Genomic DNA, 12,465 nt, shown 5'->3' with positions numbered 1-12,465 from the left:
CACCTCCCCAGATATGGAGCCGACTGTCCCGCTGGCACAGTCTGCCTTTTTCTTTCTATTCCTGTGTGGAAGTAACTGCAAGATGTTCCAGCAAGAAAGCTGAATAGGGAGACAAATCTAGAAAGGACCTGGATCTACAGTGCTGGGTTGGGGTCTAGAATAAGTGCTTCGGGGGTGGTCTAGACCATGTGTTTGGGTAAGCCCCAGGTCCAGAGCGTGTACTGGAGAGGTCTAGAGTATGCTTACGGGGAGCCTCAGCTCTAGAGTGCAGACTTGGGGAGAAGGCGGGTCTAGAGAGCACATTTCGAGGGGCGGAGGGGGAACCAAAGCAAACCTGTTCTTTTGTAGCTTTCTCGATGGAGTGAGAACTGCATCGTACTAGAGAAAGCTGTCCAGTAACTGCACATTGTAGGCACAGAGAGAGACAGAGATGCCCAAGTCTAGGGACAGCTAGTGATATTTAAGGAGCTGTATTTCCATGCTCTGCAAGAGTTGTATATGAAACCAGCTTTCCTCAGCACATTGGGAGCCAGTGGATGGATGTTCAGTTGAAATCTCTGTTAACGATTCCAGATGTTTCACTGAGCACTTCCTTTTGATGGTGCAGTTTAAGGAGGGTAATAAAAAGCGTAACTAGGTTCATAATATTTCGGCGGCACTTTACGGAACAGCCGCACTGTGATCTGCGCCGTGCTGCCAGCTCTCGGAGCCGTAACTAGCCAATTAGGCACCGTTTTAGCATATGGTTCTAAAGTGTTTATTTTTCCCCATCCTCAGCGCTGCCCAAGGCTCCTGGGACGCCTGTGGTAACAGAGACCACGGCAACCAGCATCACTATCACCTGGGACTCCGGGAACCCCGACCCTGTGTCTTACTACGTCATCGAGTACAAGTCCAAGAGTCAGGATGGCCCTTACCAGATCAAAGAGGACATCACCACCACGCGCTACAGTATCGGAGGGCTCAGCCCGAACTCGGAGTACGAGATCTGGGTGTCCGCCGTCAACACCATCGGGCAGGGGCCTCCCAGCGAGTCCGTGGTGACCCGCACCGGGGAGCAGGCTCCCGCTAGCGCGCCTCGCAGCGTCCAGGGGCGGATGCTGAGCGGCACTACCATGATCATCCAGTGGGAGGAGCCGGTGGAGCCCAACGGACAGATCCGCGGCTACCGGGTGTATTACACCATGGAGCCGGACCAGCCAGTGAGCAACTGGCAGAAGCACAATGTGGACGACAGCCTCCTGACCACCGTGGGCAGCCTCTTGGAGGACGAAACCTACACCGTCCGGGTCCTGGCCTTCACTTCCGTAGGAGACGGGCCTCTCTCTGACCCCATCCAGGTCAAAACGCAGCAAGGAGGTGAGTTCTGGGCTGACGTAGACACGGAGAGATTGAGCTGCCACAGGCGCGCCTGTAGAGAGAGGGGGTTAGCTGGCTCGCAGCACAACGATAACGCCGGGCCCTCTCCTTTACTGATCCTATTCTGCTTAAAAAGAAATAGCTGTTTGGGGGAGGAAGTGCTGGCCTAGATCTGGAGCAGAGGACCTGGGCGTCAGGAGTCCTTTCTTCTATCCTTGGCTCTCTCTATGTCACATTGAGCACGTCGTGGTAAAATAGTGCCTCAGTTTCCCCATGTCTAAAGTAGGTTGATTAATACCTCCCAGGGCTTAGTGTCTCTAAACCTCTGCTTAAAGGAGCTGTAGGAGGGGAGAGCCGTATTCTATCTGTATCTACTTGTGGCAGGCACATGACAGAAGGTTTTAGAAGCCAAGCAGGATGCTGGCTGTACTCGTTTGCATGTCGTTACCCTGAATGCTCCGTGAACGAACAGAGGCTTTGACTCCGAGTGCCCTTCTCTAGCTGAAATTTATACTCCTTCCTCCCCTGGTAATCAGGAGCCCCATTCTGGCTGTGATCGTACAGGCCCTTGCGCGGTGTAGAGAGGGAAGATTGCACTCTCAATGCTAGGGTTCCCAGGACCGTCCAAGCCTTGGAGAGGCTGAGAACCCCACTGCCTGATCACCAGGCCGCAAGGGGTAGGGGCCGTTTCCTATGCTGCGTGGGATGATGGACACAGTGATCCAGGAGGCCTGCCTTGTCTCTGGCTACTGTAGATGGTTTCCTGTCCTGGCCCTGCAGGGTGAGGAACATGGGGCTCCGGTAAAGAAAAAGCCTTAGCTCCCTGCAGGAGCGATGGGAAAGGGTCAGGATCGTGCACCCCAGATGCTTTTCGTGGACAAACCTTGAGGGGAGAGAGGGAATACGTCTAAAGAGCCCAATAACCTGGGCCCTGTCGCTCTCTCTTCTCTTCTGCCCTGGCTGTCCAACCCCACCCTGTGGATTCCTCCTCGGCCTACGTCAGTTCCTGGGCAGCCGATGAACTTCCAAGCGGAAGCCAAGACGGAGACCAGCATCAGACTGTCGTGGAGCCCTCCCCGGCAGGAGATCATCGTGAAGTACGAACTCATCTACAGAGAAGGAGATCACGGCAGGGAGGTGAGTCCCAGGAGGGATGCGCTGGGGTGACAGTTGTGCTAGTTGTGCTAGCTTAGCTAGGGCGGCGGGGTGGGGGGGATAAGGCAGGTTTATTTGGGGGGGGGGGTGTTCATGTCTCTGCGCCGTGTCTTTATTTTTTCTTCCCCCCCATATCCCTCCCCCGCCACCTTCCCGCCCCGTTGCCCACCTCCAGGTGTTGAAGAACTTTGACCCGACGACCTCGTTCACAGTGGAAGGTCTGAAGCCCAACACTGAGTATGTCTTCCGGCTGGCTGCCCGCTCGGCTCTGGGCCTGGGGGCCTACACCCCGGAGGTCAGGGAGCGGACCCTGCAGTCTAGTAGGTGTCTCTCCTTTCCCAGCCTTGTCTGAGGGGAAGACAGTCAGGGAGCTGCAGATGGCGGGCGCAGGGGTATGGAACTGTGGGGAGTTCACGGGGAGTGGTACACAGCACTGTCCTCACAAGAGAGGCTCGCACGGCAGGGGTACTCCGCCAGGAGGGGGTTATCCTGGTACCTATGGCCCCCACCACCCTCCTCCCTCGCTGACTAGCTAGCTGAGGTTTGGGTGGGCGTGGGGCCGGGGCATAAATTAGCTCCTTCCTTCCGAGGGGGGCGGCATTGGACACCATCAGCCCTTCATGCTGAGTGTGCTCGGTGAGGATGGCTTCCCACCTCCCTCTCTGAGGCTATGGGTCAGAAACTGAGCAGAAGCTCGCGGGGAGGGAGCGACACACGAAGGGTTTTAAGAGAGCTCTGCAAGAGGCTCGTGAGCCACGGACCGTGGGGGGTGGGAGGGGATAGATGGCGATTAATAAAAATAACATTGTTATCGGTCTCAGGAAAGCAGCCCCCACTTCATTGTTCATAAGCGACTTCATAGCCTGCGGAGACAGGCGTCTGGGGGCTGGGCAGAGCTGGAGAGCGGAAAGGGGGTGTTAACGACACTAGGATGGAGTGTATGTAACCCAAATGTGCTGGTTTTAGTTTAATGGATTGTCTCCCTTCGCTGTTGCCCTGGGGATGACTAGCCCTGGATGGCAATATTTCAACCTGGGCTTTTCACAGATCTTTGCTTTTAAATGAGGTGTTTTTTCACTGCATGAGTGGCTGTGGCAGCTGTTCTTTGTGTTTTCTGTCTCCTCTCATCTCTACTAAATCCCTCGGCCGCAGTTCGGAGTAGCCGCGAGCAGAACTAGCTCAGAAATGGCTCTGGTCAGCGTGTGAGAGCACAAGCCAGCTCCCATCGCTCACAATCCTTAACAAGTGGGAGCAGCAGCCTCTCAGCCAGGCAGCCCCACCTCATCTTTCCATTTTAACTGTCAGCTCCTTCCCTCTCTCGCCCAGGAGCGAGAAGAAAGGGGAATCCGTGTGTCTCCTTCAGACAAAATTTCTTACCTGGGCTTTTTCAAGCTTCCAGTCGATTCAGAGATTTGTTTGTTTGTTTGCTTCCTTCCTTCCTTCCTTCCAATGAGTTTTTTTTTTTAAAAGTCAATATCTATATAGAAAGAAAATCTTTGCTTTGCTGAAACACTGCTGGTTCCAGTTCTGACCCAGTTCGGTACCATAGAAGGAACCAACGTACTTGATCAGCACCAAGAAATAAAAGAATGAATCAAAAGGATCAAGAATAGGTGTCAAACTTTCCCACACTCTGCTTCTGTTTTACTAGAGCTTTTCCTTGTGGGAGTCATGGGGCTGGATGGGGGGCAGATTTGGGAAGTGGGCTTTCTGGGTGGGTACAAGCAGTCCAGTGGGGTGGGCGTCTCGGGATGGCAAATGGCTGTAGGGCCTACCAATGTGGGAAGTTTCCCAAAAAAAGAGGAGATGGGAGGCGGGGGGGTTCTTTGGGGATCTTTCTATCCTGGCACTTGCCCAGGAGGAGGCATGGTTTGTTCCATTGCTCTGTAGTTCAGCTGTAGAGGGATAGCCGTCAGTTTCACTAATTTAACGCTCTTAAGAACCTCAGCCGGGGAGCTGTCGGCATTTTGTAACGTGGCGAAACGTTTTTTCCTGGCTGGCTGCTGGATGAACGAGTCAATTCTTCCCGGTCCGGGCGGCATCCTTCGGCTCACAGACCTTCTGGCTCGGGCAGACTTTTGTGTCTTTCCTCTGCAGCCCCTTTTCCGTTCATCTCCTCCCTGGCCTGCTCCATGACTTTTTTTCTTTCTCCATCCATCTGCCTGCCCGTCTCTCTCTGCATGCCCTCACAACCCAGTGAAGACAACTCCCCGCACTGTCTGTCTCTCTTGCTGCATGGGCGGTTTCCCATCTCGTCTCTGCAACACCAAAGCTTCCCCCCACCCCAGCCACCTGCTGTGGTATTTTGTGAGGTTTTTTCCCACCAGTCTCAGCTGTCACACCCATGCATGACGCACAGCCTCCCCCCCCCGCATGCACGCCCTGCACAGCACCCTTCACATCTCGTCAGGGTGGCTCTCCCGAGATCATAACTAAAGTAAAATCCATTAAACTAAAGGTAAAGTATATTTTTCTTCTTGAAGTAGCTGGGTTTTAACTCTTCAAGTACCAGAGACATAGACTGGAAAACAATGAATCAAACGCTTGGAGGCTTAAGGCAATCTTGCCCTTTCTAACCTAGCTGTGAAGCCCTTGGAGTTTTTTTTAATTCCCTCCTCATTCAAAAATTTCTCCTGGTGTAGGAAGCAGGCATCATCTGACAGGTACGGCAGGGATGGATGAGTGGGATGTGTCTGCGGGTTATAAAGGAACCAGAGGGATATCCGCCTCTCTGCTCCTTCCTAAGAGAGCTGGTCCCCCCACCACCCAGTTGCTCTGATCCTCCCCCCCCCCACCCAAATAGACTCTGAGTGCAATTAAAATGATCTGAAGTCTATGGTACCTAAAGGGTTAAAAGCATTGTATTGTAGGAGGTCAGTAAGGGTCATTCTTGTGGCTTGGACAGTCAACTTAAAGCCTGTAAAAGATGCAGTTCAGGTGAGTACTGGCTGTCTCAAGCTGATTCACAAGTACAGTGAATCACCTGTTGCCGCGCAGTTTTCTACGCACCCACACGCCTTGGGTATTGTGCAGGCATTGGGGTGGAATGGGTCGGGGGGTCCCAAAAAGCTGTCTGCTTGGTGAGAACAGAGATCCGTGGGCACAGGAAGGCTGTATGCCAGTCCCTGTGTAGCCAAAGGGATTTGGTGGCGCGGTGGATCCCAGATCCGCAGAGCGGATTCTGGGCGCTTATTGGTCTGCTGCACACCTCTCCCTGGGTATCACCCATTCCACGTGCACGCCAACCCCCATCGGTTCCGTGCAGATTGGGCTGGATTGTGAAGGAAATTCGCTGGGCCGTGAGCTACCAAGATGTGTCCCCAGCACAGTCAGCACTTGGTGGCTGTTTTCATTCAGGCGCTGTGGTCAGTTGATAGTGGCCTGGGGCACAGTTGGGCACTTCTGGGTCCAACCCCCCCAGCCCATCCCCCGCTACCTCCCTTTTAACCAGAGAAAGTGCTACAAATGATCCCGAAAGGAGGTCTCGCTCCGGGGACATGCAACAGGTCCTCATGCTGGAGCATAGAGGGTGAGTGAGTGTGTGCCAGGCGCAGTAGCTGCCGTTGGAAACAGTGACGAGCGCAGGCTGGGGCACCGTGCTCTGCTTACTGGGGCTTTCATTGTGAGATGCAGGAGCCTTAAGCTCAGGATGGAAAGGGTAGGTCAGGTCAGACCCTCTCTGCAGTGGGTTTCGCAGCCCTTGTGGCTTCAGCTGGATTCTGAGGGATGGAGGCAGTTCTCTGACCCCGCCGTGGGGCTGACCATTGGGTATGGAGGGCAGATCGCTGGAGGCACCGTGAGGCTGCGTAGTCTTCCAGCTCTGTATTAGAAAGAGGCTTAGATGCCTCGAATATGCAGAAGGAGACAGCACACCTGCCTGTCGTGGGGAAGCCTGTACGGTCAAGCCAGGTGGAAAGAATAGTTGTGGGAACCTGGCAGCACTGGGAACACTAATCTGTGCTCTGGGATCTGTCAGAAATAGAACAGATCAGAGACTGATCATCTCCCATTACAGCAATATCTAGGTAGCCAGGGGAGGCAAGGGGGCCTAGCCAGCGTGCAGGAGCTGGTGGTAGTCGGGGAAGGGCAATATCCTAAAAGCGAATAGTTTTCAGAAACCCACCAGGAGCTTGGTCTGGCCTCGTGGCTCAGTTTCTCTTGTCCTCTCGTAAGAAAGTCTTATAAGTTAGCAGTTGAAGCTTGGAAGGTAGGTGAACGGACTGAGAACATTCTGGAAGGATTTGCTTTCTGTGTCGATATTATTATTTTATTATTATGGTTTCCTTTTCAGTCGGTCTTTCGTTTTAAAATTAATGGGTTTATTTATTTATTTATTTGTTTGTTTTGTTTCAAGTTTGTTTCTTTGGTTGTTTGTTTGACATGTTCTCTATTATTTGGCGTGGCTAGCCAGCTGCTGCAGATCATAACCCCGGGGAGCAGAACTTTGCCTGATCACTGCATAGAAATCTCCCTTTATTGGTGGGAAGGAGTGAATTGGGGAAAGGACTAATTGTTTTATTAAAGGAGCCCTGTGAAGGCAGTTTAGGCTCAAAACGTAAGGTTTTGGATGCAGTAAGAGAGAAAAGATCTGACAAAAACTAATCTTAGTGGAAGAGTTTTTATCCAATTAATAAACAAATCCGTGAAAATCAGTTTTTTGAACAACATCCCATATAATTTAAAATTTGCAACCCAAACACAACAGTGCATGAAACCAAAAAAGGGAAACTGACTACATAAAAAACAGAAGTGAAACTGATTAGTCTATTCTCACTGTCCCAGCAGAGTAAAGGGAAGGCACAGCAGAAATGGTGAAAAGTAAGGATTTTTGAAAGAGGTGAGGGAGATTGTTAAACAGCGAAGCAGGGTGTCAGTAATATAAATGAAAGGGGTTCCAGTCCTTTAGTCCTTGGGGCTGAGTCTCCTCTCGGTCATGCTCATTATAGACTTGTATAACTGCATTGACTTCAGTGAAAGTAGTCCTGATTTCACCACTGTGAGACCACAGTTGAGCCCCTCATGGTCAGCTAAAATCCTGATTGATTTCAGTGGGACTTTGTGTAAGGACTGTAGGATTTGACCCAGGAATAATCAGATAGCACCCCTTTAAATGGTGATCATCATTTATTTATTCATCCTGACGGACATCTTGAGTTTTGCAAGCACATTTCAAGCATCTGCCTGTCCCTGCAGGGCCTGAAAAGCTACTGGGGCTTCGGTTTATTAGTTTAGAGCACATCGGCAAACTTGCCTTGCAAATTGACCAGCCAGGCACACTTGTGCATCAGTTGGCCCTTATCAGGCTTACAGATGATGATAACGCATGGGGTTGGGGATCTGGAGGCCAACATTGCTGAATGTAGGTGCCTACCTATGAATTTAGGGCCAGGATTTTCCAAAAAGGCTACTGAGTTTTGGTCCCCAACCTGAAATGCATTTCTGCTTTTCAGAAAGTGTCGAGCACTCGTCCTCTGAAAATTGAAGCACCCAAAATCACCTAGGATCAGATTTTCAAACGTATTTAGGCATCTAAAGATGCAGTTAGCTGCCAAATAGGATTTTTAAAAGCACTTAAATGGGTTAGGCACCTAACTCCAGTGAGAGTTAGCCACTTTTAGGTGCTTTTGATAATCCTGCTAAGCACCCGTCTGCATCTTTAGACACCTTAATACCGTTGAAAATCAGGTCCCTAGTTAATCCCTTTTGCAAATCTTGGTGTTAGGAAGCCAAGTTTAAGAACTTGGGCCTAATGCGGCTTTAACGGCTCATCAGGAGCATGACTCGCCCTTGGTTGTACCAAAGTTTTCAAGGCTGCCCGTCCTTTAACAACGGGAGCTAAAAGCTGCACATCCAAGGAGGAAAGGGCTTTCCACTGGGATATAGCTGGTTGTTCAGTTGTAGTCCGGCCACACTTAGCTGAAAATGCAAGCTGCCCTGGGCTAGCCCGCTCAGTGTTTTATTCCTTTGCTTTGTAACATTTATGGTCCGATGCCCCCGTTTCATTTCTCTTGCCTTTATTTATTTATTTATTTATTAAAAAAACAACAAACCCTCTCTTCTTTTTTAATTTATCTTCCTAAACCAAATTTTTGTACGTTTTATTTTAGACTTTTTGTTATCATTTTCTTTTTTTTTTTTTTTATCTTTCCCATCTTTTGTTTTTTCCCCTTCTTCCCTTCCCCCCTGAATTCCCCCTCCCCTCCCCATAGAACCGTCTGCCCCCCCTCAAGACATTAAATGCGTCAGCACCAGATCCACTGCCATTCTGGTAAGTTGGCGGCCTCCTGCGGCCGAGAGCCAAAATGGCGTCCTGGCTGGATACAGCGTCCACTATCGAGCGCTGGACTCTGAGGACATGGAATTTAAGGAGGTGAATGATATCCCCCCAACCGCCAATCAGATCCTTCTGGAACAGCTGGAAAAGTGGACAGAATATCGCATCACCGTGGTGGCACATACAGAGGTGGGGCCGGGCCCAGAGAGCTCACCAATCGTCGTCCGAACAGATGAAGATGGTAATTCCATCTCCTTTCAGTTTCCTTTCCTCCCACGTCCCCCACAAATACATGAGTGAGGCAGACTTCCCTGCAAAGGAAAAGACATTGGATTATTTGGGCTCTTTTGTCACCATTTGTGATGCATGAGGAAAGCCTGAAGGTTCCCCTCACCCCATCCCCAGATTTCCTAACCTGTCTTCCACAGCTGCCATGGACATCAGCTTCTCTGAGAATCAGGCCCTCTGTGGCTTTCCTTTCCTGCTTGTTTTTTTTTTTTTTAAATATCCAGGCACTCAAGTCTTGTCCACACTGCTTTCCCCAGGAACTCCCATCGCTAGTTAAATTATGACATCTCGGATATCAAGGACGTGGAATCAGAGTCACTGAGAGGGGACAGGATTAGTATCCAGAATTATTTTAAAATATGTGAGGGTTCCGCTCCCCCATCTTTGTCATTAATGCATATTTAACTCAAAAGCCTGACAAACAGGAGAAAGGATCTCTTTGTTAACACCCCGGTCCCTTCATTTAAGAACGACAAGAATTCTTGTTCCAGTTCTCTGGTTCTCTCTGGTTCTCCTAAGGAGACCTCCAGCAAGAGCAGGAAAGACTTGACTGACTTAATATTTCTTAGGAAAAATAAAACAAGGAAAAAAGGGGAAACAATCTAAAAAAACAAAACCTTTCAGGGCTTTCTTCCTCCATCACAAAGAAGCAAAAAAGGACCCGAGTCCAATTTTCTTTTCCATTGCAGGTCACCTTTAACAGCTCTCCCCTCCGCCTGTCCCTCTGCCTGTATCCTAACACGATACCCACTAATGGAGGTAATACCTTGCTCAGAGTAATAGGGGACAGAGCTGCAGTGTTGTCTTGGCCAGGCTCTCATACACTTTTTGCTCCCAATCTCAGTTCCTTTCCAGGGCCTCTCTTCCCATTTCATGCCCTGAGATCAGACCGCTGTTGCTGAGTACCAGGTGCATTTAAATGCCTGAGAGGTGAGGGCTTGAAAGGGATGTTTAAGTCCCATCTCCCTTGCTTCAAGCATCATCCCAATGTCCCTCAGGCACAGAGCTTCCCTGGACTAGTTCCTCAGAAATGGGGTTTGCCTCGGGGTTTGATCCAGAACTATACAACTCCCTCTGGGCAGGCAGTTTTCGGGAGGAGGCTCATGGAATGAAGATTGACCTGAGAGTAGAGAGATAAGAAACGAGCCCACCTTCATGCATCCAGATCACAGAGCTATGCTGTGGTGGTCCAGACACTGCCAACCCATGGAGCGTGAAGGCCCACAGCGGATGTGGTGGCCTTCCACGTGTCTGGCTGACTCTCAGCCTGCTTACAAGGCTCTGGATGCAGTGGGTGCCAGCCCCATGCAACTGGATAGCCAGATGGGCATCCAGCGCTAAATCTTAACGCCTGCACCCTCTTTTCTCTCGCTCCCTACAGTGCCCAGTGCCCCACCGCGTAAAGTGGAGGTGGAGGTTCTGAACTCGACTGCCATCCAAGTGTTTTGGCGCTCTCCAGTCCAGAACCGCCAACACGGGCAGATCCGCGGCTATCAGGTCCACTATGTACGCATGGAGAACGGAGAGGCCAAGGGGTTGCCCCAGATCAAGGATGTCATGCTGGCTGATGCCCAGGTGAGAACTTTCTGCCCCCTTTCCTCTCCCATGGAGCCTTGGGGGGAGGGCACTCTGGCCATCTGGTTGGGTTATAGCCCCATGTGACCCAAAATGCTGGTAACAGTGGCACGGCATCTCTCTGATAAATGAGTCCCTTATCATTTCCAGTTCATTTACGCTGCCAGTCTGTAGCTGTTGAGGAAGAGCATGAGCCATGCTCCCAACACCAGGATAAGTAGGGTCCATCCTTCCCGTTTCTGAGATGCCCAGGGCTGGGCCCCATTCCTTTAAATCAAGCGGAGGTCACTGCGGAATCTACTAACCTCTCCCATTCTGCTTCTTCCTTCACGTTGGCCTAGTAACCTCTGACCTTCAGTAGCCACTTGCCCGGGGTCTTCTTCCTCATGCTGTCTCTCTCTCTCTTCCCTCTTCTCCCTCTTGTGTTCTGACTTGCAAATCCTCTCTTGTTCTCTGCTCAGTGGGAAACGGATGACACTGCTGAATATGTAAGTAAAACGCTCCCTGCCTGGTCCCAGTTCTGTCCTCTCCCTTCCACCCTCTTCATTTGTGGTGTGACATTTTTCTCCTCTTTATTTTTTCAGTGCTAGTGTGTCTGTTTTCAAGCCCGTTATGGTGTTTCTCTGCATCGTCCCCGCCCCACCCTGGACACTTCCCTCTGCTGTCTTGAGTGCTCCTTGAGTCCATCAGCACATGCGATACCGCAGGGTTTCCTTGCCTTTCCCCCCCTCGCCCCTCCACCCCGGGAAGGCCAAGTCAGCAGCTGCTCAATAGTGACGCAATCTGGACATTGAATTGGGACCAAACTGAACTGCGTATCTAAAGATGGGCTGGTGGGAACAAGGTCTTCAACTATGTCAGGACCTGGTCCACTGCTGAATAGCTCAGACTCCCAGCTATTCACTGGCATAAAGCCCTCGCTGCTATCCCTAGCACCTCACAAGGGACTGGACCTTAAAATCAACTTGCTGGTTCTAGGGTCTGCACGGCATCTGGGAGCACGGGTAGAACATCAGCCCTCCTGTCTCCCTGCATGAATAGACAGACATGCTAGCTGGGCTAATGACCGCAGTGTAGCCAGGGGTCAGGTGGGCTAACCTGAATACTCGGGTCCGGGCAGGATTGTATTGCCACTGCCCAGGCTGCCCCACCTATGTTGCTCTGTTTAGCACGAGCGCTCGAGCAGAGGTGCTGTGTGTCTGTCTCCCTGAGCTGGGAAGCACGCTCCCAGCTGCAGTGTAGACAGACCCTAAAGGTACATCTACACTGCAATAAAAGACCTGCGGCGCCAAATGTCAGAGCCCAGGTCAGTTGACTGGGGCGTGGGCTGCGGGGCTGAAAATTGCACGGCAGATGTTTAGGGCGCAGGCTGGGAGCCAGGCACTGAGACCAACCCCTCTCACAGGGTCTCAGAGCCCAGGTTCCAACCTAAGCCCCAACGTTTACACTGCAGTTTCGAGCCTGAGCCCCCGTCAGCTGACCCAGGCCAGCCCTGGCCAGCCTGTAGGTCCTTGCTGGCAATCTAGTTGTACCCTAAATTACTTGCCCAAAGTCACACAGGAAGTTCAGGGCAAAGCAGGGAATCAAACACAAGTTTTGTAAATCCACAGCCAGTGCCCTCACCACTGGACCATCCCTCCTCATCAGGAACATGTTGTTTTTAAGGTCCACTCTCTCACTACCTGCCCCACTTTGGGGCAGTACAAATGTTCTCAGGATCAGTAAACTTTTCCCAAGTGCTGGTCTGGGGCCTAGACTTTGTAGAGGAGGAGAGAGCAAACAAATACAAGGTTCCCTTCACCTCCGTCCCCAGG

At 51.2% G+C, this 12,465-nt stretch overlaps 1 protein-coding gene across 2 annotated transcripts in view; it reads left to right on the top strand.

Moving 5' to 3' along the window:
• The window catches only part of PTPRS (protein tyrosine phosphatase receptor type S), a 216,909-nt gene that overhangs the window by 162,673 nt on the left and 41,771 nt on the right, over positions 1-12,465 (top strand). For both annotated transcript variants that reach the window (XM_067558480.1, XM_067558474.1), the window contains 6 exons: positions 778-1,359; positions 2,363-2,496; positions 2,690-2,834; positions 8,724-9,029; positions 10,458-10,651; positions 11,113-11,139. In XM_067558480.1, the coding sequence (XP_067414581.1) occupies positions 778-1,359; positions 2,363-2,496; positions 2,690-2,834; positions 8,724-9,029; positions 10,458-10,651; positions 11,113-11,139 (1,388 nt within the window). The remainder of the gene's footprint in view (positions 1-777; positions 1,360-2,362; positions 2,497-2,689; positions 2,835-8,723; positions 9,030-10,457; positions 10,652-11,112; positions 11,140-12,465) is intronic.

The sequence above is a fragment of the Emydura macquarii genome, unplaced genomic scaffold (assembly GCF_026122565.2).
Source record: "Emydura macquarii macquarii isolate MOO-44397 ecotype Brisbane River unplaced genomic scaffold, CSIRO-AGI_Emac_v2 contig_306, whole genome shotgun sequence".
Lineage (NCBI taxonomy): Eukaryota > Metazoa > Chordata > Testudines > Chelidae > Emydura > Emydura macquarii.
Note: the sequence above shows the minus strand (reverse complement) of the source record. Positions and strands in the feature narration are given on the sequence as shown.